Source organism: Crassostrea angulata, chromosome 2 (genome assembly GCF_025612915.1).
Source record: "Crassostrea angulata isolate pt1a10 chromosome 2, ASM2561291v2, whole genome shotgun sequence".
Taxonomy (NCBI): Eukaryota; Metazoa; Mollusca; class Bivalvia; order Ostreida; family Ostreidae; genus Magallana; species Magallana angulata.
This window is the reverse complement of record NC_069112.1, coordinates 44127841-44154152: the sequence shown is the minus strand read 5'-3', so window position 1 is coordinate 44154152 and position 26312 is coordinate 44127841. Positions and strand designations below refer to the sequence as shown.

At 31.1% G+C, this 26312-nt stretch overlaps 3 protein-coding genes across 5 annotated transcripts; all 3 read right to left on the bottom strand.

Annotated features, from left to right (window-relative positions):
- Nucleotides 1–3424: 3424 nt before the first annotated feature.
- Nucleotides 3425–6665, bottom strand: LOC128172460 (perlucin-like). The gene is made up of 5 exons (XM_052838259.1): nt 6050–6665; nt 5600–5662; nt 5289–5356; nt 5114–5204; nt 3425–4773 (listed from the first exon to the last, which is right to left on the bottom strand). The coding sequence occupies exons 1-5, from the start codon at nt 6171–6173 to the stop codon at nt 4544–4546; spliced, it is 576 nt and encodes a 191-aa protein (XP_052694219.1). The 5' UTR covers nt 6174–6665; the 3' UTR covers nt 3425–4543.
- A 989-nt stretch (nt 6666–7654) lies between these two features.
- Nucleotides 7655–15426, bottom strand: LOC128172454 (hepatic lectin-like). Of its 2 annotated transcripts, XM_052838251.1 has the most exons (7): nt 15126–15426; nt 14858–15007; nt 14578–14646; nt 13462–13515; nt 12493–12563; nt 10500–10575; nt 7655–7975 (listed from the first exon to the last, which is right to left on the bottom strand). In XM_052838251.1, the coding sequence occupies exons 2-7, from the start codon at nt 14979–14981 to the stop codon at nt 7755–7757; spliced, it is 615 nt and encodes a 204-aa protein (XP_052694211.1). In that variant the 5' UTR covers nt 14982–15007; nt 15126–15426; the 3' UTR covers nt 7655–7754. The 2 variants fall into 2 exon arrangements, with proteins under 2 accessions (XP_052694211.1, XP_052694210.1); XM_052838250.1 differs by lacking the exon at nt 15126–15426 and having other exon boundaries at nt 14858–15092.
- Nucleotides 15427–18970: 3544 nt separating this feature from the next.
- Nucleotides 18971–22293, bottom strand: LOC128172457 (collectin-12-like). Of its 2 annotated transcripts, XM_052838255.1 has the most exons (7): nt 22202–22293; nt 21892–22051; nt 20825–20887; nt 20633–20686; nt 20167–20237; nt 19796–19871; nt 18971–19338 (listed from the first exon to the last, which is right to left on the bottom strand). In XM_052838255.1, exons 2-7 carry the CDS (start codon nt 22010–22012, stop codon nt 19118–19120), a joined length of 606 nt encoding a protein of 201 aa, XP_052694215.1. In that variant the 5' UTR covers nt 22013–22051; nt 22202–22293; the 3' UTR covers nt 18971–19117. The 2 variants fall into 2 exon arrangements, with proteins under 2 accessions (XP_052694215.1, XP_052694216.1); XM_052838256.1 differs by lacking the exon at nt 20825–20887.
- Nucleotides 22294–26312: the final 4019 nt, after the last annotated feature.

The following is a 26312-nucleotide window of genomic DNA, read 5'->3' as shown; positions in this document are numbered from 1 at the left end:
AATATAAAAATGAAAAAAGTAGGAGACACATCCCAAAAAATTGAGGTTTGACATAAAATGAGCTAATTTTAGGCAAAAAACGGAGTATTTTTTTTTCTTGACTATGAAATATAAGCTAAATAAGCCAAAATATATAGATAGAAATATCAAAATTTTGTTCAAATACCTTTTACAGAACAATAAAAATATATTGTAATACACAATCTATCTAAAATTTTAGTCTGCACTAGGAGGCTAAATTAACAATACTCTGAAACTATTGAGTAATTGAAATTGTTCATTTCCTTCTTGAAAACCCTCCGCCACAAGATATGTCCCTTACTAAACTCTTTAAATATACAATTTTCTTTTCAACTTTTTATTTAAAAAATAAATCTACAATCAATATGTGACATAAAATAGTAACCCAAAATAATAATCCAATACAATACAATAAATCAGTGATAATGACCGGGAGGAAAACTATTTTGAAAAAAAACCCATCTCAGTACCAGCCTCTTTTACACGCTTGCAATTATTAATCCCATCTTACTCTGGTACAACTACACTTACTACTTAGCAGTTTTAAACCTAAGAGAAAACACCAGTATAATTCATCTTTTTGACAATAAATACTTAACAATCGATACCACTGACATGTACAATGTACACTCTACAACTTGTTTGTCATACAGCAGAAAGGAAGAAACAACAGTGCAACGGAGTCTGCGTCATATTTTCAAAATTGCCAAAATCATCTTTCAAAGTATTCAAGATAGTGTTACACTTTTGTCTACACCATAGTACATGAATGAAAACATATTTGCATACCTTTTCTCACGTGTACTAGATAGTGTTAATGTTACAAAATATCCATGCCCGTAATATCTTGATTATTTTTTTTAACAATGGGGGATTCTTAATTTTTAACGGTATGTAATATGTTAAGATGCAAATATAGTTTACAATGCAATGATACAAAATACCGATGCCTATAATATACTGATTTATTTCTAACTAGGGGTTTTCCTAATTAAACAAAGTTGTCTTACATGTAACTATGTAATGTGTTAAGAAGCAAATGTACTTTACAATGCAATCCAAGGATTGGAATTTCGTCGGCTTTCTTACCTTCAGAATATACATGTGATATCAGATGAATATGGATATAATATCATACATAAAACGTAAAACTGGATATATTTTTATTAGTTTTTAAAAATACATGTATTTAAGAAGAAATATTTTAACGGCAAATATGAGAAGCCATAAAATATTCAACATAGTGAAACTGGGTATATATTTTATTCATTTTTAAGAGTACATGTATATTTATAAGAGAATGAAAAGCCATTTTTGTTCTTCTTTGTCATTTTTATCAAAACAAATCATATGTCATATTGATATCTAACAGTCAATTGATTGAAGTTCATTTTAGAAAAAAAAAATGTCATCTTTGTAGTGTTACAACTAAATCATTCATGTATGTACTAATAGACATGAGTAGCGGATTCCCGAGATAAAATAGATTTTATTTGTATAGAAAAATGCGTTGCTTCTATTCATTTAAGAATCAGCTATGATCTCTTTTTTTTTCAAATTAATTATTAATTTTAATGTTCAGTTTGAAAGACACTCTTGATTTTGTTTGACTTTTCTCGGCAAAAACAATAAATCAACCAAGCCAAGCGAAATTTGAATTTTTTATGAGCTTAACCCCCTTTCCCCCTTACTTCAGTCTTAATAATTAAACTCAAGTTTATATGATTTAAATTTGCTTCCCTCGATCAGCGGTCAATGGCAGTCGGTAAATTTTGGTTGTGCTTTAGGTGAAGCAAACACTTTTTTTTCCATTTATTAATTTAAAAAAAAGAGAAAAAAGCTGGGGTTATCGTTAAAGAGATATTATTTTGTAGACGAATATACAAAATGGTACAACTTATCATAGTAGAAATTTAGGACACCGCAAACGCGTGATCAGAGAAAGGATATAATTTGGGACAGAAATCTGTTTTTATCAGAATAGTATTGGAGTACTATCGGAAGGAAACTAGTTCTAAATATAAATTGACAATCACAACAGCTATTCAGAGGTTCTAATCAATTGACCATTGATATTAGTTATAAGTGTTATGAAACATTCGTTCATAAAAACCTTATTGTCAATACACATGATATACATCAATAAAGTCACTTTTTGTTGGGGGGGGGGGGGGTCAAATAAGGATATCATATATTCAAGTTTATTCAAGTTGATAAAAGTTAAAAGTGCTAAAAATAACAAAATTATACAGTTCATTATCCTCTACTTATGTGACTGTTTAATTGATTTACAGAACGTGCTTCGTGACAATGACATTTACAAAACCATCAATTAGATAAATACAATAAGCATTTTAACAATCAGATGATATGAAACTTTTTTTTATCAATTTGGAAAAAAATTTCGTTCGCAAATATATTGGTATGTCATATCACAGTTCTGGTCAAACCAAGTTAGGTTGTTATTAAGAGATTAAGAGATATATGATGCAGAATTTTTTGATAATAGGTGACATAAAATAGTAACCCAAAATGAGAGGAGCGAACCTCTTTAATACAATAAACCAGTGACACGACCGGGACAAAAACATTTTTGAAAAAAAAACAATCTCAGTACCAGCCTGTTTTACACGCTTGCAATTATTAATCCCAACTTAATCTTGTACAACTAAACTCACTACTTAGAGCTTTAAAACGTAAGAGAAAGCACCAGTATAATTCATCTTTTTGACTCGAAACACCTAACAATCAACACAACTTACATATACAATACACACTCCACAACTGGTTTGTCATACAAAAGAAAGGAAGAAACAACAGAACAACGGAGTCTGCGTCATAATTACAAACTTGCCAAAGTCATCTGTTAAAGATAGTGTTAAACTTTTGTCTACACCATAGTACCTGATTGAAAATATATTTGAATACCTTTTCGCACATGTACTAGATAGTGTTAATGTTACAAAATACCCATGCCTGTAATATCTTGATTATTTTTTTAAAAATGGGGGTTTCCTAATTTTTAACGGTTTGTAATATGTTAAGATGCAAATATAGTTTACAATGCAATGATACAAAATACCGATGCCTATAATATACTGATTTATTTCTAACTAGGGGTTTTCCTAATTAAACAAAGTTGTCTTACATGTAACTATGTAATGTGTTAAGAAGCAAATGTACTTTACAATGCAATCCAAGGATTGGAATTCCGACGGCTTTCTTACCTTCAGAATATACATGTGATATCAGATGGTTATGGATATAATATCATACATAAAACGTAAAACTGGATATATTTTTATTAGTTTTTAAAAATACATGTATTTAAGAAGAAATATTTTAACGGCAAATATGAGAAGCCATAAAATATTCAACATAGTGAAACTGGGTATATATTTTATTCATTTTTAAGAGTACATGTATATTTAAAAGAGAATGAAAAGCCATTTTTGTTCTTCTTTGTTATTATTATCAAAACAAATCATATGTCATATTGATATCTAACAGTCAATTGATTGAAGTTCATTTTAGAAAAAAAAAATGTCATCTTTGTAGTGTTACAACTAAATCATTCATGTATGTACTAATAGACATGAGTAGCGGATTCCCGAGATAAAATAGATTTTATTTGTATAGAAAAATGCGTTGCTTCTATTCATTTAAGAATCAGCTATGATCTCTTTTTTTCAAATTAATTATTAATTTTAATGTTCAGTTTGAAAGACACTCTTGATTTTGTTTGACTTTTCTCGGCAAAAACAATAAATCAACCAAGCCAAGCGAAATTTGAATTTTTTATGAGCTTAACCCCCTTTCCCCCTTACTTCAGTCTTAATAATTAAACTCAAGTTTATATGATTTAAATTTGCTTCCCTCGATCAGCGGTCAATGGCAGTCGGTAAATTTTGGTTGTGCTTTAGGTGAAGCAAACACTTTTTTTTCCATTTATTAATTTAAAAAAAAGAGAAAAAAGCTGGGGTTATCGTTAAAGAGATATTATTTTGTAGACGAATATACAAAATGGTACAACTTATCATAGTAGAAATTTAGGACACCGCAAACGCGTGATCAGAGAAAGGATATAATTTGGGACAGAAATCTGTTTTTATCAGAATAGTATTGGAGTACTATCGGAAGGAAACTAGTTCTAAATATAAATTGACAATCACAACAGCTATTCAGAGGTTCTAATCAATTGACCATTGATATTAGTTATAAGTGTTATGAAACATTCGTTCATTAAAACCTTATTGTCAATACACATGATATACATCAATAAAGTCACTTTTTGTTGGGGGGGGGGGGGTCAAATAAGGATATCATATATTCAAGTTTATTCAAGTTGATAAAAGTTAAAAGTGCTAAAAAATAACAAAATTATACAGTTCATTATCCTCTACTTATGTGACTGTTTAATTGATTTACAGAACGTGTTTCGTGACAATGACATTTACAAAACCATCAATTAGATAAATACAATAAGCATTTTAACAATCAGATGACATGAAACTTTTTTTTATCAATTTGGAAAAAAATTTCGTTCGCAAATATATTGGTATGTCATATCACAGTTCTGGTCAAACCAAGTTAGGTTGTTATTAAGAGAAAGTGTGAGGCAGTTTTGTTTAAAATAATCATTGGGTTGTCCTTTTGCTGTGTTCCATGCGCTGTATGAAAATGCTGATCTGTCAGACTCCCAGACCCATCGCCCTTCTACCCCGAAGTCTGTACCACCTAACCAAACACTTCCTTAAAAAAATAAACACATATTGGATTTATTTTTATTTCTTTGTTGTATGGATTCAATATAGATCGATAGATTCAGTAGAAATCTAAATATAGAATAAATAAAATATATTTGTATCAACTTGAACATTTTTTTTAAAATACACTGTTCAAATATAGAAATAGGTAAACAAACGCAAAATTTAAAAGCATTAACAATCTTTATACGTATCTGTTTAATAGATGTTCATACATCATGCTAAAACCACTAACGGTATATATAAGTACCTATACGAATAACAAATTGTGTGCTTTTATTTATTTATTTTGTCCTACTTGTACGTATAAAAAAAAATAGATTTACCGGTCAGTTTCATGGCAAGAGCACGAACGAAAACGTCTTCCGCCTCAGATTCTATTTCAACTAATTTAGAATCAACCGCCTTACAACTCGCCTAGAATGTAAAACTTTGGTAATTACAAATTCATATATTTTCATTGTTTTATCTTTAATAAAGACTGCTAGCGTTGACGATTACCTGAGCGTCATTCCAGGTTCCCACTTCGCGTCCTAACCAATACTCGGAATTCACGAAAGAAGTCCAATCTATAAGGATAAAAGCTGTCTGTATAGTATAATAGATATCCTACTGTTCTCCGAAGCCAACGATACCATTATTTCTTAACATATTTTCATAGATATTGGCAAAAATGGACCTTTAATTAAAATGGCAATCATCTCAGAATAAGGTACAGATCAAAATTCTACTATTTTTTTTTAATTTTTTGATATCTAAAAAAAAATAAGAGAAGAGTTAAACAAGTTTTAAATACGTATTATCGATATCACCTTTTAAATAGTCAATCTCTTTTGTAAGCTTCTTAATTTGTTTTTCAAGTTGTAATTCCCTGCCTGTAAAATAACAGTTTTATTCATCAATACCAGTGCTGTACGTCCACGTTATATATTAAAAAAATGATGTGAATTCTAATTTTTAAAGTAAGTTACTAGTGTGTGTTTTTTAAGTCCTTGTTTAAAAAGGAAGTCGTAAATTTAATGATTTTCGATTTTACTGAATCTAAAAGAACATTTCGCCACTTCAATAATATTATCTATAAAAGCCAAACTTCGTAGCATATAATTTTTTTTCTTTGGAAATAGAAAATTACTTTTAAAATGCATGTTCATATCAGTCCGAAGATTCTCATCAAACAAAAACCAAGTTTAAAATAACATCAACTGAATGATTTCATTTCGCACTACAAAAAAACCAAATGATATAAAGAATTATTGACTTACTGTAAAATTCCGCATAACAGGTCAGCGTATTATCAACCGATTCCTCATACCCAAGGTTGTTGTAGAGAGGTTGACCGGTGCTATCACAGATCAACATGATCATTAAAACTAAAAGATATGCCATTTTAAACTGTTCAACTATCGTTATTGAACAAAGGAATTTTAACTGAACTATTAACCTCACTATGTGTTTTTTTTTAAGATAAAATTTTCCAGGTCAAATAATTAACAATTTTTTCGTGAGATATTCAGTGAAACGTTTACTCATTAAAACATACCGTGTAAAACAAAGACTCGATATAGTGAGGTTAAATAAACATCGTTAATGTGTTTAGTTAAGTAGAGATTTATTGAATGAAACCATTATATATTTTACATATATGTGTCACATCCTTATTGATGTAGGTCATTATTGTTCAATGTGTATACTGTAGCTTGAAATTGTTCAAGAGTAAAACCTTGTTATCATCAAATCTAAAATAAACTTAAAGAAAAGAACAAACAGGAATATTTTTCAGTTGATCATATTGTGTAAGGCTACATGTCGTTGGTTTTATCGAGTTTTTCCACGTATAATCCAACAGTATGCCTTTATTGAAAACTTTAAAAACGGTTAAAAAAGAAAAGATTTGGGTGATTAATAAAATGTATGTTTGCTCCTGTTCTATCATATCTAAAAAAAAAAGTAATGATTGATTTGTGTGACCCAAAACAAACACATTGCTTTTAAAGAGGCCCCGGCAAATGCATAAACTCAATCACATTGGGAAACTGGATAGATTTATCTAACATCGCAATAGAATGTTACGCCTTTCAAGTGTCGTGTGCAAATAATGTGACAGAAAATCCGCCGTCTTTGAAAAGGCTAATTAACGGTTTAATCCCAAGCTCTAAGTTGATAAGATGAATGGAACATCTTACGTATAGACACAGGTGAGTGCTGAAATTGTCAATATAAAGCTGTTGCTTTTATAATTAATCAAAACGGAAAACGCTCAATTGTTTACAAACTGGTACACTTTTTAATAAAAAAAAAAGGAGAGATAAACGTTTCACATTTTTATATTCGTAAATATGTTTGTGTTATGATTGCATCATCATGATTATGTGCTGTTTTTTGTGTTTGTTTTAAGGTAATGTAATGAGTTAAAATGAACAAACCTACTTTTGACTTGTGTAATTAAGACCAACAAAAAAGTAACTTTTTTGTTTAAACTTCAACTTGAAACTGAGCATGTCATATCAAGGATTTACATTTACTGTACAGAAGCGGAATAGACGATTACACCGGTCGCCAAAAAGACAAGATTTGAGAGTCTATAAGAGATAGAAATGGGGCATGGTCCCAGGCAGAACTATGTTCGTTCGTTCATTTTTTTTTTATTACATTTAGTCTTCCGAAGCTGGATTTCCTTACTTGAAAGCCGACAGCAGCTACTGGACAGAAACAAGCGATTTTAAAAGATATTTTGAGTTAGGTTTAATCTATGAATCAAATAAAGCTTATGAGTTTGTGGAAATTAATATTTTTGTAGAACATACATGGATACGCATTTTGATGTCAAAAGCTACATCCTGAAATTGAAAATGAGTTTCACATGGCAATTTATCACAGTAAAAAAATGATTCATCAATAATGAGAGTATAAACTGCAGATTATAACAATATTAGTTATTGGCTACTTGTTCGCATTATAGAATCGTTCTTATTTCCTTTCACAGATGATGTAAAACAAGTCAGTGCAAGGATAATCCTGCCACAGGTCAGCGTTCCATATCAGAGCACACTGTTCACGTCCTTCACCATTTGGTTCTTCTGGATGCCAGTTCGTAAAATTCAGTGCAGTGCCTGAATGATCCCAAACCCATAGATTTTTTATTGTGTCTAAAACTGCGCCGATCCACAATCGTTCTCCCAAGATGGAGACTGAATGAAAATAAAGTAAATTGCATAGTTTCACTTCCCGACCAACAGAAAACAGTGCAATTATAATTATGCAACAATTCTTGTTAAAACAGAAATTTTATATGACAAACTTTTGTCCGGAAATGCAACTAAAAATTTTAACAAAAAATACATTTCTCCTAGTTATTTTTCCGTATAAAATGGTTTTTCACCAAACAAAAACAGATATGGAATAAAACAACATTTTAATAAATAATGATAATTGATGTGAATTAGTTTCTTGGGTATATTTGCCTGTTATTTAACCTCTCCCCCCCCCCCCCCCGCAAAAAAAAAATGTTTTTATTCTTAAGCAATACATGTCAAAGTTACCAGACATGAGAAAACATTGGTATACATAAGTTAATTTGTTATTTTGCACAAATTGCCAAAGTGATTTGTCAATTTTAATTTTTGCATTGCGGAAAAAAAACTCAAAATATTATTTTTTTCCAATTTTTTACAATAAATAGCATATATTTTCCTTGAAGATTTTCAGCTTTAGTGTCTTCTACGTAACAACGGTGTATCTATTGTTTTTAACCGGGTTTTCAAACGGAAAAATCCGGTTATTAAAACGGTGAAAATGGCGGACGGGCGGGCGGCTGCCAAAATGGTACCCTCATTGTACGGATAACTCCTCCTACAGTTTTCAAGATGGGAAGTTGCAGCTTTTGCAGATTAATTGTACATATATCAGAGGTGTGCATATTGCTAGAATTTTGAATTCCGATAATTTATCGAAAAAATAACAGCTTTTGAACTTAGTCATTTTTTGGCAAAATATTGCATATAGGGTACCCGCATTGTACGGATAACTCCTCCTACAGTTCTCAAGATAGGAAGTTGTTCTTTTGCAGATCAATTGTACATATATCAGAGGTGTGCATATTGCTAGGATTTTGAATCCCAATAATTTATCGAAAAAATTCCAGCTTTGGAACTTAGTCATATTTTGGCAAAATGTTGCATATGGGGTACTCCATTTCACTGGATACGGGTTGACATGGATTATGGATACAGTTCACATAAAAGAAAACCCGGTTTGCTGTCACATTGACAGCTTTTCACTTGTTAAGGTGTTACAGATGTACATGTACATGTAATACACGACGTTTGCATATAATACAAGATCGTACAAGGCCTGACAAATTCCCTCGTGCCTAGGATTTTGAAATGGATAATGAACATATAAAAAATCTTTACATATGAAAGTGTGCATCAGTACATGTGCATGTATAATACAGTACTGCATATTCTGACAAATAAGTAATATACATTAATGAATGCACTTGGTACTTATCTCCTTTGTTCTATTTGTTTTCTTTCTAATCTTATATCTGTGATAGCGTTATTTTTATCAGACATTGTGTGTTCAAAATATAAACATTACGTTATTGTTACCATTACAAAAATTGTAGTAGGTATTTTTTTCGTAGTTATCAAATAAAAAAGCAAAAATGTTACTTAAATGAATTGAAACAAAAACGTCGTCTTTATGTTTCTAAGACCCTATCAATCGAGAAATAAGAACTTTATGTTTCTAAGACCCTATCAATCGAGAAATAAGAACTAAGAGCCACCCCCCCCCCCCTATCACAGTGAGCTATATTGATACAATGGAATACGGCTGAATAAATTTAACTGTTTGGAAATACTTAATAAATTAAAACTGTTTGATAAAAACCACGAATTTGACCCATCATGCGTCTAAACTCCATTATAATAAATCAAAAAATATCAATAAAAATTTATTCTTAAGATAAATGTACTTTAAGGAAGGAGTCAAGATCCATCCATACCTAAATTTTGTAAGTTAAAACATACAATGATCCAAGATTTATGAAAAAAAAAACGATGTGCAGCTTAATTTTGAAAACTTTACCTGTCATTTTTATAGATTGAACGCACCGAATTGACTTCCCTCGTGAAATTTATACTAAAAACAATGCATACAGACAAAGAAATAAAATGCTAATTTAAATTGAAATTGTCTCGTCTTCATTGTTCCAAGTGGGGGATATACAACCCCTTTTAGTCCATGTTCATATTAAAAACAAATACAATTTTTTACATATAATTTTTTTGTTCGATTAAGTCAATCAAGGTAGATTTTCTATGACATTTTAGGGGAGGCAATGATGATGATGTCTCAGTAGTCAAATACCACAGGTGCTTAAGGAGCCTGTCTTCAACCACATGTGGTTAAATACATGTATACAGTGTGGATTTTAAGGCAACACGTAACTAATATTGCAACAAGCTTCCAACCATAAAATGATATGCATTCTATTTGCAGACTACTCTATGCACACATGCTATATCGCAGTATGTATGCAACTTTTGTAAAGTGTCGGTTTCATATACCATGTTAGAAAGCGCAATCACTTTATTTTAATCTCATCGATAAATAAACTTAGTGCCGTGACCAACAAATTCTGCATTTATCAATTATTTACCTTGTACAAATGCATAATATCTACATGTACAGTACGTTTAAACACACCTTTTCCCTTTAACCAGGTCTGCTCAGACTGTGTTTCAATTTCGAGAAGGTGTCCCCCGAACGACTGGCACTTTGTCTAAAGAAAAAAGATACACCAGTATGCATATCCGATCATATAACACTTCTAATATACATTGTATTAATTTGTAATATATTACTCATTTTTAATTAATAAAATCAAGGTAGCGTTTTGTTGCCAGTTGTTTTGGTGTTTATATATAGACCAAAACATTACACGGACGCAAAAATACAAATATACATGGTACATGTATAATGCAGTGTTACTTGATATTGATGAGTTGCAACAACAGGATATTGTAGTCATCGCACAGAATCCTTTTATTGTTAAAACATAGACGATAGGTTTTTTTTTCAATGAAATACTCAGTCCTAAGAGGGATAACTTTTCCATTTCATTGCACTTGAAGTCGAAAATGGGAAATAAGAAAGTAAATTCAACGGAACACGCGATTGAATTCTTACGGAAATGAACATGTACTTTTACGGAAATATTTAACTGCCTAGGCCATAAAATGTCTTATTAAAGAGTTTAATATAACCACAGTGCAATAAATTAGCATTAACAATATATTTATTTTGTGGATTTCATGATAAGGGATATTTTGTTCATATTTTCATATAACTAGAAGCGGTATTTAAAGAAGTGACTATGTACAAACATTTTTTTTTTTGAATTCACGTATAAATGTTCATGATTCATAAACGATTGTCACCTATTTGTGTTAAGCTCTGATTAGAATAAATTTCTGCGGAAATTTTGTCTTTTTTAAAAATGTTATTTACTAATACAAATAAGTTGAAAAAAAGATACTACAAGTCTGCGTCATTTGTTTCATATTTTGATATTTTACTGGAAATGGACATTGATGGTAACCTGTTTACAAAATTTTTTGACAAACGCGATGACTTTAATTTTCTGTAGTCAACTTTTCTTATTTATGTAGCAATATACCTTCAACACCCGCATATGGTGTTTTTGTGTCTCAGTTAATTTGATACAAAAGAGCATGCCCTTCGTATGAACAGTTTCTAAGGCGAGGCAAGCCGCTGACAAACAAGTTGATAAAACAGGACTATCAACAGTCTCGTTTGAAGTCATCTTTTCGTAAGTTCTATGGTCGATTCAACAACCTTTTCAGCACATAAAATCTTCCACTGGGGCGCATGCTGACTGACGTTTTTCATACTAATTGTTAGACCATAATTCATCACCTAAATGTCTACGAAATGTTCCCGATTCAGAAAAAGAGGACACACCGGGTGTGACCGGTCAGCAGAGGATGCTCACTCCTCTTAGGCATCTGATCCTACCTCTATCTCTTGGAGGTCCGTGTGGATCTGCTTTGAATTAATATTTCGTTTTATGGATTTTTGTGATGGTTGACGGTTTGTTCTTGTCATTTTTTCATGTACAAAAATATGAAGACATCTAAAATGCAATGACTTTTCTTGCAGTGTAAAAATCAAAATCAAATGAAACAAAGTGTCGTGATAACGTTTAATATCTCTCAAAAAATCTAGGAATCCTTGTGTTTTGAATGTAGGAATCGTCTCGTTATTCAAAAATAATAAAAAAAAATTCAAAGAGCCTACGTCTTAAAATGTTTCAGACCAAATGTATGTCACGCATACAAATTCTCTTAATAACAATCTATGTCCTACAATCTAAGGTCCTTTAGTTTTTTTTCCATATATGCTAATAAAACAGTTATAATTCTTATTCTATTGAGTACATAAAAAGATATAATAGAAGTACATCAGCTTAATTTTGTTTGTCGGTGGAAAACATTTGCAGTTTCTAGCAACAGCTAACCCGTCGTTGTTCTTATAAGCCATGCACGATTTGCTATGACTATAACATGTCACTATGCAATCTATAGGCCAGTTAACATACAAAATACTGAAACAAGGTATGCAAAACAATATCACATTCCAATGGTACATAGTGAAAATAATCGTATTTACAAAATACCTTGCTGTCAGTCCATGTAGAAGCCGATTTTATGAAACAATACTGATTCTTTGTAACACTTTGTTCTTGATCTGAAATTACATATTATAAAAGGGCCATGGTCACAATTATGGTCGAAAATTATTTTTTTCAATTTCAATGTTTACAGTGCTCTAATAAGGCATTTTTAATAGGGAACCAAAATTTGGGTGTCATTTGTTGAGTTATAAGCGAGTTACAGAGTTAACAATTCTTCGCAATGTAAACAAAGCCTTTGTTTACATTTTGAATGTTGAAGTGAAAATTCCAGTTTAAGACCTGAAATGAAAGTGTTAATCATTAGGAACTGTTTATGTATGCTTAAAATAATTAAGAAGATAGACAAATCAGCTTGAAAAATGTTTTTAATCGGTATATTGAACCTATTTAAACAGAAACAGAGCACGAGCCTTGTTTACAATACGAAGAATTGTGAGCACTGAACCTTGCTTAAAACTCATTGACTGGCGCCCAAACATTTGATCATTAGAAATGCATTCATAAAGCATTGTAAATAATAAAACAAACAAAATTTGAACAAAATCGTGACATGCCCCTTTAAATACATTCTAGTAAAACATCATTTGTTTTTTGAAAGTCCAATCCTTTCCATATATCATTTACAAGTTTATTAAAATATTTTGAAGAACTCCAAAAACATTTATTTTTATGAATAATGTTGATTTGTAAAAAATGATTATTCATATATCCTGTTTCAAAGCGATACTTTTTTTCCCTTAGAGTGCAACAATTTTAAGAAAACGTAATTAGTGCAAATGAAAAAAAAAACACAATATAAGTCACTGTTTTTTATTTTACTACGAGATATGCTTATTTAAAAAAAAACCGTGACATTCTTCCTACAATTATTATTTTATAAGACTTTTAGATAAACAGGTAGGCGGACGAACGAACGGGCGGATATATTGATATAATGAATTATTCACTTACAGATTCCCTTTTCACTTAAACAGCTCAGATGAAATTGTAAAAACTCTACTTTGTCTGAAATAAAAGAAACCAAACAATACAAAATTTCAACAAAATATATATGCAGATGATCAATTCATGTTTGTACTTTAAAGCTGCTTGGTCCGATTTTATATCAAATTTTATGCACGCTTTTAAACGATGGCTATGCTTACTATATGTATAATAGTAGACATTGCAGTAGTTTTACCCGTCAATTATGCCAAATTTCAATGAAGAAAATTACGTACAAAATTTGCTAACAAAACAAACGATATTAAAAGGTACCGCGTTATTTCGCCTCATGTTAAATTTCACCCCTGACGACGATACGGGTATGGTTGTATTACGAATTTTACATCGCTTTAAATAAAGGTCGAAATGATCAGACAAATTACAAATAAACATGTGTACGTTTTCTTCGCGAATATTTCCAAAGCCTGCTTTCTTTACAATGGATGCATAGCATGCGGGTTGAATAACCCCAATCATTCGGGGGACGAAACTAAGCGGTTTCCTTTTCTAAACATTCCCGTGATGCATTTTGGTTTGTTTTTTCGTTTGCCCAAAGAGAAATTATTTTTATTTACTTTGAATATTTCTAACTTTGAAGGAGACTGATTCTGCTGGTGTAAATAGGAGAAAGTCCATATCTTTCTAAGATAAATGATTTGTATGAAAAAAATTTTGATACTGTAATTGCAAAAAAATCGGACCAAGCAGCTTTAAGAAAAAAAATCACTAAGCATAGACAATAAAAAATGAATGGTATTTTATTTTCATTATTCATATAAGGGTTCTAAATTTGATATATGCCGAATATATATTACCTAAAGGATTAGAAAACATACTCACAACATTGACGCTTATTTGTAAAGTTTGGGGAAATAACTTAGTAAATTGTACAACGTTTTATACATGTTGAACTTTTTTAAGGGGGGGGGGGGTGGGGGTGGTGGTAATTATGTTCTGAAGCTTAAGTTTCTATTTAACCATTAAACGAGTCGGTGTTATGAAAATATACATGTACATGTACGAGATATAGCTTCGTGATTAATCTTACATATACTATAGGGTCTTGTTAAAAGTAAAACTTACCTCTACATGTACAAGAACCAAGTTGATCTTTTAGTTTGTTCACTTGTGTCTGGAGTTGCATCTCTCTATCTGTGATATGTACATTTCCAAAATTTATTGTTTGCTTTGTCTTAATTTTGCTTTCACAACAGAAAAAAATAATGGTTGAAGTCTCAACTAAGAATTTAAAGATATATTTGTAATCTTAACCCCTTTTTATCTTCTAAATCTGAATGAGAATATATTTTATTTTTTCATGTTGACTATATGTAGTCAAGTGAAAACAATCCACATTACTTACCATAAAATTGGTGCATCTCATTTACAATTTTGTTCACGCATATCTCTTCATACAAAGCCTGTCCATCAACACAGGCAATCAAACATATCAAAATTGTCACCTGAATTAAATACAGTCCAGCCATATATCCTTCTTCATTTGGTTTTGAAGCTGTAAAACAAATAAATGTAAGGATATAATTACACTATGCACGCAATTAAACTGCTCCAGATAGCTAGGTATATCATGTTTTACACACATATTGCATTCAAAAAAAAAATCATGTTACCAACAAGAAAAGGTGTTTTAAAACTGTGATTTTAGGAAGAAAAAAAAGCGGAAGGAAATTATATATTGATTGTATCACACGTGTTAGACATGCTTAAACAGGATGAGGTCTTCAAAATTAAGTATACATGTATATTATCTGTAACAAGGTTGTAATTCTTGAACGGTAAAAAGCAAACAGGACATAATTAATCATCTATAATGATGTGGTAAAATTCGTTAGTAAAATAGCAAACTGAGCTTAATCATTATAGGTTATACACGAGCCCTAACCTTAAACATTTGACTGCTACCACAAGGGAGGTAAATGAAAACAATCATATACCATTTACTTCAAAATGTAGGCAGGCAGTGTATCCACGGTGTGAATTTTTTATATGAACTATATACTGCAAATTCAGACTATATATTTCTCGCATTTATTTTGTACAAAATCCCAAGATTTTTTTTATATACAATGCACATGTTTTGAATTAATTTACTAATTTAATAATAATCTTTGCTGTTCTTAAATGCTTTCTCCTTGTAAGCTTTGCCATTTTTATATTTGAATGATGGAAAAAGTAATATACACCAGAACTGGTTCTTGTTCAGACAGTGGAGACGATCATCCTTCAGGGTCAAGGTGACAAGTGAGATCATTGTGATGCTGATTATTCATTTAGGACATACAAATCTATTAAGATTTGATATGCTTCCTTAACACTTATGATTTGGATTATGCCTTGAAGTCGCTTTCCTATAAAAAACATATGCTTGGGGAGTTTTTTACGTCATGTTGTGTCATTTATTAAAATATTCCAATCCGATCCTGCATTAATCATTATTCTGGTTGGTGAAGATGAAGGAAAACGATAAGCGGATGAACTTTAGCAGGTGTCTAAGTATCACAGTAAAAGTAAGCATAACATAAAATGTATTTCTAAAAAGTACTTCCAAAACTTAGACAAGCACTTGCATTTTTATGCAGCCAATATTCTCATGAAAAGGGACTTAGCTAAATTTGATGGTACACTCTTCTGTAAGCAAAAAACACTGCCCCCTTCCCAACTTGGTTATTCTGTGTGTGTGTGTGTGTGTGGGGGGGGGGGGGGGGTTATGCAGTCAATGTTGTCACGGAAAAGGACATAGCTAATTGTGATAGTGCATCCTTCTGTAAACCATAATGGATCGTTCTCTTCCCATTATCGAGGTAGACTTAAGAACAAGTTGAGGGATTCCAGAATCCTGAGAGACGAACGAAAGTTAAAACCTCAACCTTGCTTTTGATCAACTTCGTATCGTATTTTCTTTAACGGAGCAGTTCTGTGTAAAGTTACAACAACTATTAATGATTTTTACAGATTCTACATATCATAAATCAACAACAAATTCAGCTAAACGTCTGAAAACTCAAGCGCACAGTTTTTTTCTGGCTTTCACAAATAATTAGACATAGCTTGACTAATGACCACATCCAGGTGCTGTTTACTTACCTAAGTTATGCCAAGCGGCAAATCTTCTTCAAAGAACCTTCCCTGTCCACTATAACTAATCTGTACTTCATCACAGCTTAAATTCAAGTTTCCATTCACATGGCTGTTTAAATTGTTTGAAACAAATTGTTTAAATCCTCGCACAGCGGAGGAATTGTTTGAAACAAATTGTTTAAATCCTCGCACAGCGGAGGAATCAATCATAAAATATGTTTTATGTCATGAAATTGAATGAAAGGGAGGTTGCGAGAAGAGCCATAGCATTAAAGGTCAGTCCAATTTCACCAATTTGCAAAATTCGCTTCGACTTGCATTGGCTGAGCTGCTTAAGTCTCACAAAGAAAATTGATGCCTTGTTAATCAAAACAATCATCCTGAGAGTATTGCATAAGCAATACACGTCCCCTACCGGTTTGTGGAAATTGTGAAGCAATGCACTGTTATGCAGAATATCGAACCCGAACATTAAAAAATTGGAATATAAAAAAATTATTTTTTTCGAAAATATGTCAACCAGACGCAACAAAAGAGTAAACTTGATCTGTAGTTTGACATTTTGAAGCTGTTCAGCATATTTCATATTATTCCTCAAACGCATAAAGAAAAAAAAGTGTGGAAAACTGAAGTGGGACAGACAGACGAACGGACAGACAGAGAGACGGACTGACGGACGCAGAGGAAAGCTATAGTCCCCTCCGGTGAAAACCGGTAGGGGACTAATAACACGATGAAAATATACTTGTTACTCGAATATTGTGGATAAAAAGTCCACGTGATTATGATAATGAACTCTGTTATACAGGAATCTGTACGGAACACAAGACTTATCCGGAAATATACAAAATTACAAATGATTATAGAGATGGTGTAAATTACTTGATGCTTCACATTAATACAATTAATTGTAACCAGAATATCAAGATATAAGTATATTTCGAATTACATCTACCAAGTATAATTTCCTCTATTTCTTACAGAAAGTTATTAGTAACTCATAGCTTTATAGAAATAGCCAGACTGAAATATACACGTCCCATTTATCGATTGGTCGAAATTTACAGCAGCTGAAAGTGACAGGACTGAAATTGGCACGACCTGTTTAATAATAGTAAAATCACGGACTGCACGAAATAATCGTGATGATGCCAGACTCAAAGTTTCACAGGAGACGATTTGGCTGTTTCTTTTAGCTAGCGTACTTTTGTACATAAACAGTAATTTAGTGAATTTTACTTACTTTTCATAATCAATTTATTAATTAGTTAAAGTTTTTAATGAAAACAATAAAATGCTTTCTTTGATGATTCAAATAATAAAATGAATAGTGGCTGTTTGGGAGGATAACAGTTGAAATTGACACCCCTCGAAAACCATTGTCAACCGACGCGAAGCGGAGGTTGACAACGGTTTCCTCGGGATGTCAATTTCATTTTTTACCCTCCCAAATAGGCACTATTTATATAATGTTTACGTTGTACATCTACCAAGTATTTCCCCTATTTCTTACAGAAAGTAATACGTAATTCATAGCTCTATAGAAAGAGCAAGACTGAAATTTACACGCCCCATTTTTCGATTGGTCGACATATACAGCGGCTGAAACTGGCAATAAAGTGACAGGACAGAAATTGATACGCCCTGTTTATCGATTGGTCGGGACCTAAAACTACCTGAGAAAAATCATGTCATGATGGTGTCTGACTTAAAGTCTCACATGAGACGATTTGGCTGTTTCTTTTAGCTACAGTACTTATGTAAGTAGATAGTAATTTAGTGAATTTTACTTTTTACGCTCAATTTAATAATTAGTTGAAAGAAGGATCTTAATACAAACAATAAAATGCTTTCTTTGATGATTCATGCGGGTTTTGAAGGTAGAAATCATTGCAGTAAAAATTTACATAACGCGCTAACGCGGGTTATGTATTTTTTTCATTGTAGAAACTGCCTAAATATGTATAAAAGGAATAAAGTGAGTTTGCATTCATAGAATATATTTTATTTAAGCCATATAATTTTTTTTTTCTTTCGTACAATCAAAACTGACATCATACTCCAATTTTCTAATAAATGCGTCATCAACTATAGTTAGTACTTTTTTTTATAATCAACAAAATATAGATAGTGCATGCTCCATGATTTATGATTTCCCCTATTAACGGATGAATTGAAAGCAGTTATAATGTAAATTCCAACGCTGATCCAATTAGCAAAGGTCACGGTGTATGCTACGTGCAGGAGTGACAAACTGATTGATTAATTATTATATACAATGTCACAAAAAGAACTTTTGCTTTCATTTTTATGAAATAGAAGTACGTTTAATCATATAATTGTTTTTCAATGATTCATAAAACACTGCCCCCCCCCCCCCCCCAAAAAAAAAAGCTCTTCGGTACACATTAGCATTGCATGTATTATTCCGCTAGCGAATTGCGTTTTCAACATTGTTTAATGAGTAAAAACTTGTGTTGATCATTTTATAAGCATTGGCATAATAATCAGTGTATCTCTTATATTATTTGCCCCTCTCACAAATTATATTATATCTTGAATCGCACGGATAATCATGCCAAAGGCCCTCATCTGACAAAGCACAATCCTCAGCAGTGCCACCGCTTGGTTGAGACCCAACTGTATCCCAGTTTTGGAAGACCAGCTCATCCCCTGAGTGATCCCACACCCAAACTTCATTGTCTGTGTCCTCTCTGGCTCCAATCCACCACCTGTCTTCTGAAACTAAATGAATTAAATTTATAGAATTATGTGCAACAAAGCTAAGGTTCCTCTATTCATTGATAAAGGCGAGTTATTTTTATAGGCGCAGCGGTTTGAACCTGAGAGCTACAGTTCTGTTCATGTTGAAAAGTTACAATTTACGGCGCACAAAAATGCACTAGTCTATGCAATGGTCTATTTAATCTCATTTCATAACACATTCTTTACAAATACACATGTATTTGATTGCATATATTCCTTTGATACTTTGCTACATATAATGTCACTTTACTTAGTTAAATCAAATTGATATAATCTATAATTTTATCCCTTGCCTCACCATTGTTAATGAAAAACTTACAGCACAAAAAAGGAAAAAGAAATGTTTGTTTTTTGTTGTTTTTTTTTTTTACTTTAAGCTCACATAATGTTGGTCAAGCGTAAACATTATGAGATAAAAAAAAATCAAGCGACTAACTTTCTTCCATTAACCAGCTTTGTTCTGCCTCAGAGTTGATCTCAAGAAGATACGAGTTAAATGATTGGCATTTCGTCTGTAAATGCAAATAAACACAAAGTGCATACATATTTTCATATCTTTTTTTTATATTCTACGCTGTCTTATTTTATCGAATGTAAAAAATAATATTAATGCGTTTTGTATGTTCAAAGGTTCGACGTGGTATGAAATATATAATATAACGTATTAATTCTAGAAATTTGCATTGTATGTTGGCATTCGTTATATTATTTGTTATAAAATATTTGTTTGCTGAACAAAGCCTAAGAATAATTTTAAAAAGTACCGGAACCGGAAAATAGATGTAAGAAACGCGTAAGCAGAAATACCTTCCCATCATCCCATGTTAATGATGAACGAATGAAGCAATACTGAGTATCTGTAACATTTCCTGCTTGATCTAAAATTATATACATGTTAAGCGTTGTTTTTCACTTAGTTTTAACACAGCATTTACATGTTCCATAACTTTTATAATGAGATTTTTTTTCAATGCAGTTGTATACATGTGCATTTATGTACTAATATTGACACATAATGAACTCTTTCGTGAAATCAAATACAACGATGAACATGGTGTACTTTTACGGAAATAAAAATACTGTCTTTGAAACAATGAAATTATCTTATAATTCGTTGTTGGATATATCTCATGATTTAAAACCTATGTTGACTTAATCAAGGTAATTTGTCAATTACGTATTTGGATTTTGCCCTTGAACAACATATACGTCTGGGGTTAATGAACAGAAAGAAAATCTTTGAATATTGGAAGACAAATAGTAGAAAACTCACATTTTCCTGTTTTGTTTTCACATTTAAGCTGAAATTGCAAAATCTCCTCCTTTTCTGTAAAATATAAACAATATTATTTTATTGTGAAGTGTCATTAGCAAAGATAAAAAATCAGTCCTTATACTTATTACTCAATTTACAAATGGGTATGAGAACACTTAGAGCTCATTTTTAAAATTGGAACAAAAATACCTCTAAGCGAATTCAGTTGATTTTCTAGATTCGTTACTTGTGTTTGCAATTGCACATCTCTATCTGTTGAAAGAAAATCCAGATTTTGTATAAAAAACTTTTTTTCGTTATTTCATTATTTTTGCTTCTCTTTGTACAAACACATAATCAGCATTTATATCTCTAAATAAACGGACATAAGTTAAAGCTTAGCAACTGTTGCATGAATTCAACTAAATAACCACCCGTTTAAGTACATTCAAAACCAGGAAAAAATTATTATACGGTGTAACAAATGAATTCAATGTAATATAATGAATTCAACTAAATTATCATCCGTTTAAGTACATTCAAAATCAGGGAAAAAATCATTATACGGTGTAACGAATGAATTCAATGTAATGTATTGAATTCAACTAAATTATCGTCCGTTAAAGTACATTCAAAATCAGGAAAAAAATCGTTATACGAGTTAACTAATGAATTCAATGTAATATAATGAATTCAACTAAATTATCATCCGTTTAAGTATATTCAAAATCAGGAAAAAAATCATCATACGGTGTAACTAATGAATTTAATGTAATAAAATGAATTCAACTAAATTATCATCCGTTTAATTACATTCAAAATCAGGAAAAAAAATCATTATACGGTGTAACTAATGAATTCAATGTAATATAATGAATTCAACTAAATTATCATCCGTTCAAGTACATTCAAAATCAGGAAAAAAATCATCATTATGCGGTGTAACGAAGGAATTCAATGTAGTATAATGATTCAACTAAATTATCGTCCATTTAATTACATTCAAAATCAGAAAAAAAAATCATTATACGGTGTAACTAATGAATTCAATGTAATATAATGAATTCAACTAAATTATCATCCGTTTAAGTACATTCAAAATCAGGAAAAAAATCATCATTATACGGTGTAACGAAGGAATTCAATGTAATATAATGATTCAACTAAATTATCATCCGTTCAAGTACATTCAAAATCAGAAAAAAATCATTATACGTTATAACGAAATAAAAAGCGACAGATTAAAAAGTGAGAAAAATATATTTTTTATGACTTACCATAGCATTCTTTATAACAGGCTTGTGTGGTATAAAACGATATGTTGTTCTCAATGTCATTGTACAGAGATTGGCCCTCAGTATAAGCGATCAGAGTAACCATAAAAATGATAAGACTCATTTTTGGGGGGCAGATCTAACCTTTCAATAACTGACGAAGCTGCAAAGAAATGAACGGCTTCAGTGCTCCTTTTCCTCACAAGGCTGATGCAAGTTTAATTATAAATTATTTCCATGTCATTGGAGACACCAGCAATATTTTTGAAGATTATCTGAAATTCAGGTATCATAACACTAAACAAACACATACCGTGGAGACGAAATGTGGTGATCTTCGATAAAAATGACCGAGACGCTCTTTTAGGAAGAACAGATTAAGCGTTATGTCACTGTATTTTGTTTGACACACGTGTATATATATATATATATATATATATATATATATATATATATATATATATATATATATATATATATATATATATATATATGAAGCACGGAAGAGAATCAACACTAGGCATGTTTTTAATTTGTAGATACTAAGCCAGTAAACTGAAAAAACAAGCACTACTACTAAACTACTCAAGAAACATTAAAAAAAAAGAGCAGCTACATTATAAACAGTTTCGTTCACATCCTTTAAGAAGGCGTTGACACTGCCGCCGATCGCTCTCAAGTCTTGAGAGCGATATATATATATATATATATATATATATATATATATATATATATATATATATATATATATATATATATATATATATATATATTCATATCGGATGTTACATAACTCGAGTGAATTAAAGAGTAGTAAATGCGCCTGTTTATGGGAGATAAATTAAAAAACAAAATCCCAGCTCTCAAGTCTTGAGAGCGATCGGCGGTAGTGTCAACACCTTCCTATATATATATGCAGATTCATATCGGATGTTACGAAACTTGAGTGAATTAAAGAGAAGTAAATGCGCCTGTTTATGGGAGATAAAATAAAAAACGAAATCCCAGCGAAACTCATCGTTGAATAATCACCTACTCGATTAAACTTTGTAAAGCTCTAATTATTCGCATGATATTTGCTTTTAATTAAGGGAAAACATGCTTCTGTTTGAGGAAAGGTGGACGAAATAAACGAAACAGTGTTGGATTATTCAAAGAAGAAAGATAAGGAATATCCTTTAAAGTATGATTTGAAAGAAAACGTTTCAAGATTTAAACGCGATATGTATCACATGTATTGAAAACGAATAGCAACACTATTCACAACATTGTCACTATCCTGGTCAGCTGTACCTTTAAATCATTTCCGTTTAATAATCAAAATAAGGAACACATTTTAGTTTTAGTACAGAACTTTATTATAAACTGGTTGAAAGTGGAGTTAAAAGTTAAATCCATTTATTGTTACATTTCTAGCGTTTTTAATGGTTCAACGATATAGGGGTGCTTTAATATTCAATAATATTAGTAATAATATATACTATATTACACCTTGCAATTCTTGAAAATGAAGTAAACGTAAAGAGGAAAAACCTTGAAAAAATATTATTGAATCGCTGCACATCTTAGACAATTCTAATTATGCATTTTTCTTCCTACAAAGCTTGCTAATCAACACAGGCACTTAAACATATAAAAATATCCTTTTAAATTAATTAAATACAATCTAACCATCTTAGTAATTTTTTTTCGTTTTCATGATAACGCAGCAAAAAAATAAAGATAAAATTAGACGACCCCCGCAATTACATACAATTAGATAACTAGATATATAAGGCTTAACAGGAATATTGAGAAAAAAAAATCGTGTTGCAAATAAGAAAAGTAATTTTGATGCAAGTTGTTTTTAAAACTGCGATTTTAGAAAGAACAAAGCGGAAGGAAATCATTACATGGTTACATGTCACAAACCTGTTTGACATGCTTAAAAAGGATGTGGTTTTAAAAATAAAGTATAAACATCTATAACATGTAACACAGTTATGAGGCTTGGAAGGTCAAAAGCAGGAAGATCATTATAAATCGTATTTAAAGAAACAGTAGAACTCGTTGTAAAATAACAACGTTATTTTTTAACGACTGTTTTGATAGACACATTCTTACCGTAAACATTTGACTGCTACTACAGGGGAGGTTAATGAAAAAATAAGTTCTATATACAATCCACATCGAAATCTAGACTGCAAGGGTAACTTATTCTGTAAAGTTCCCATATTAACCATATACTGCAAACTGGGGCCCCATTTGTCCTTTGAATGAAATATCTTTTTACTGTATGTATCATAATAATATGTTTTACGGTGTGACCGTTGGGGCGAGCGCAGAAGGAACCACACATCTATCATCATTGTTAAATGCAACCTATGGACTTGCCCTAACCAAAAAACTTGGGCTTTGTTTGAAAACTTTTACCGCCGCAAGGAACCCAAAGTTATTAAACTTTTATTCCGATGGTCCCTTCCTAGGCTTATTTACTTAATCAAACTACCACTGAGCATTAATAAAATGGTAAGCAGAATTATTTGAATATTTAGATAAACACAAAGCCGTTTGATTTTTTTTAAAGTAAATACAATTATGTTTTATCATTGCTTTACTTTTAATAATGATCATTAAAATCAGTAAACAATAAATTGTGTGTCTGTGTTATCTGTGTTTTAACTATTTTTCTCTGTGACATCAATTTTGTTTTTAATTTTTTCAATTTTTGTACGCTATATAAGCGTTGTAGACATGTGCCCTTTTTAGTGTGTGAAATCCAATATTATTGAAAGGTTTGACCACGCAGCACAGTTAAGGCTGTCAATAAACTTCGTTCAGACAAAAAGTACGGGAAATGTGCATTATGACATCACAGTATATTACAAACCTCGAAAGTACTTATTAATCTATTTATTAGTAAAATTAACTTATACTAATCTTTTAATTAAAATCAACAAATGCTATTACTTACAATTTTGATGTCCGTTATATCGTACACACTGAAAAATAAGCGAGATGTCGTTCTCGCTGTACTACAAAATATGACGTCATATGCTTCAAAATGACGCATTAAGTTAAATCATTGAAGGCTATCGTGCAGTTTTATAGCGAAGAAAAATAAATGTCATACATTAACGGAAAAGTATAAATGAATATTTTGTTTAAAATTATTATTAGTGGAATGCTACCTATATAGTCTTATTTTCATTTTGTTAAAAGTATGCATCGTATAAAGAAGCCACCTCGGTTTTGTATAAAATATCGTATATCTAAAATCTGAGTACCTAAATAAATCACTTAATTGCAAGGGCATTACATGTGAATTTGAAATATGTTATGTAACTTAAAAACTTCTACGATCCTTGTAAAATCTTACAAATTAATTATTTTTTAATGAAATTAACCCTGTGACCTTCAAAATTATTCAACATATGCATTATAAATTACGGTTTCTACTAACAAATATTCTTATCTTAAAAAGTTCGCACCGTTTTTCATAATCTACGATATAACATCAAGTTATTTCATAATTCAGTTGTGAATTTTGACATGATTATGCCCTTGCAATATTGAATTTTTGAAATGACCTCAAAACCACAAATACATCTGCTTGTACCGTGCGACTGCCATATCAGGTGACCACTATGAACATAAAATATTGTACTGTTATACATATATTTTAGAAATATATTGCATTTGAGTGACTGTTATTGGTTTTAAAAAGGACATGCCAGTTTAACTAAAGTATACGTGTTTTCATCACAAAAATGTGCCCATATTTTTATTGACCGCCTTAACTGTACTGCGCACATATGCAACTATATAACAAATACATGTAGATATTTTACAGTTTAATTCTTTTCTTTTATCTATTCATTACAAAATGACGTGGCTGCACGAAGATCTAATAATGATTAAACTTTTCTTTTTTAATAATTTTTTGTCACCTACCTAACGTATGCATATATGTTGGATAAATATGACAATAAATTTAGCATGGAACTTGCATGTGTTTTAATTTTACTAAGCAAAAAAAAAATAATCATCTAAACAAAACTAATCAGCCAAAGAGTCACCGTTAACACTGATACTGAGTACTTCCTACATGTTACATCCAGTACAGATGCTTGATCCAGCTCTAAATGTATCGCGGGAAATTAAAACGCGAGATCTTTGTGACGTCATAGTTAAATTTCTTTTGCGCTCGACAGGTATCGTAAATTGTCGGACATATTCGGGAAAGGAAATGACGTCATATGTCAGCAAATGTTCAGATAGGTACAGTTTTTTTTTTTTTTTACGTAGGCTTATGTGTTATTTACTTTAATGTTTTTAGATGGATTTTTTATTGTTAAATGAAAATGATGAATTTTCCTTTGAAACGCTTCCTGTTCCACCATGTTGCTATGCACCGCAAAGGATCACTGGGATAGTAGAACGTT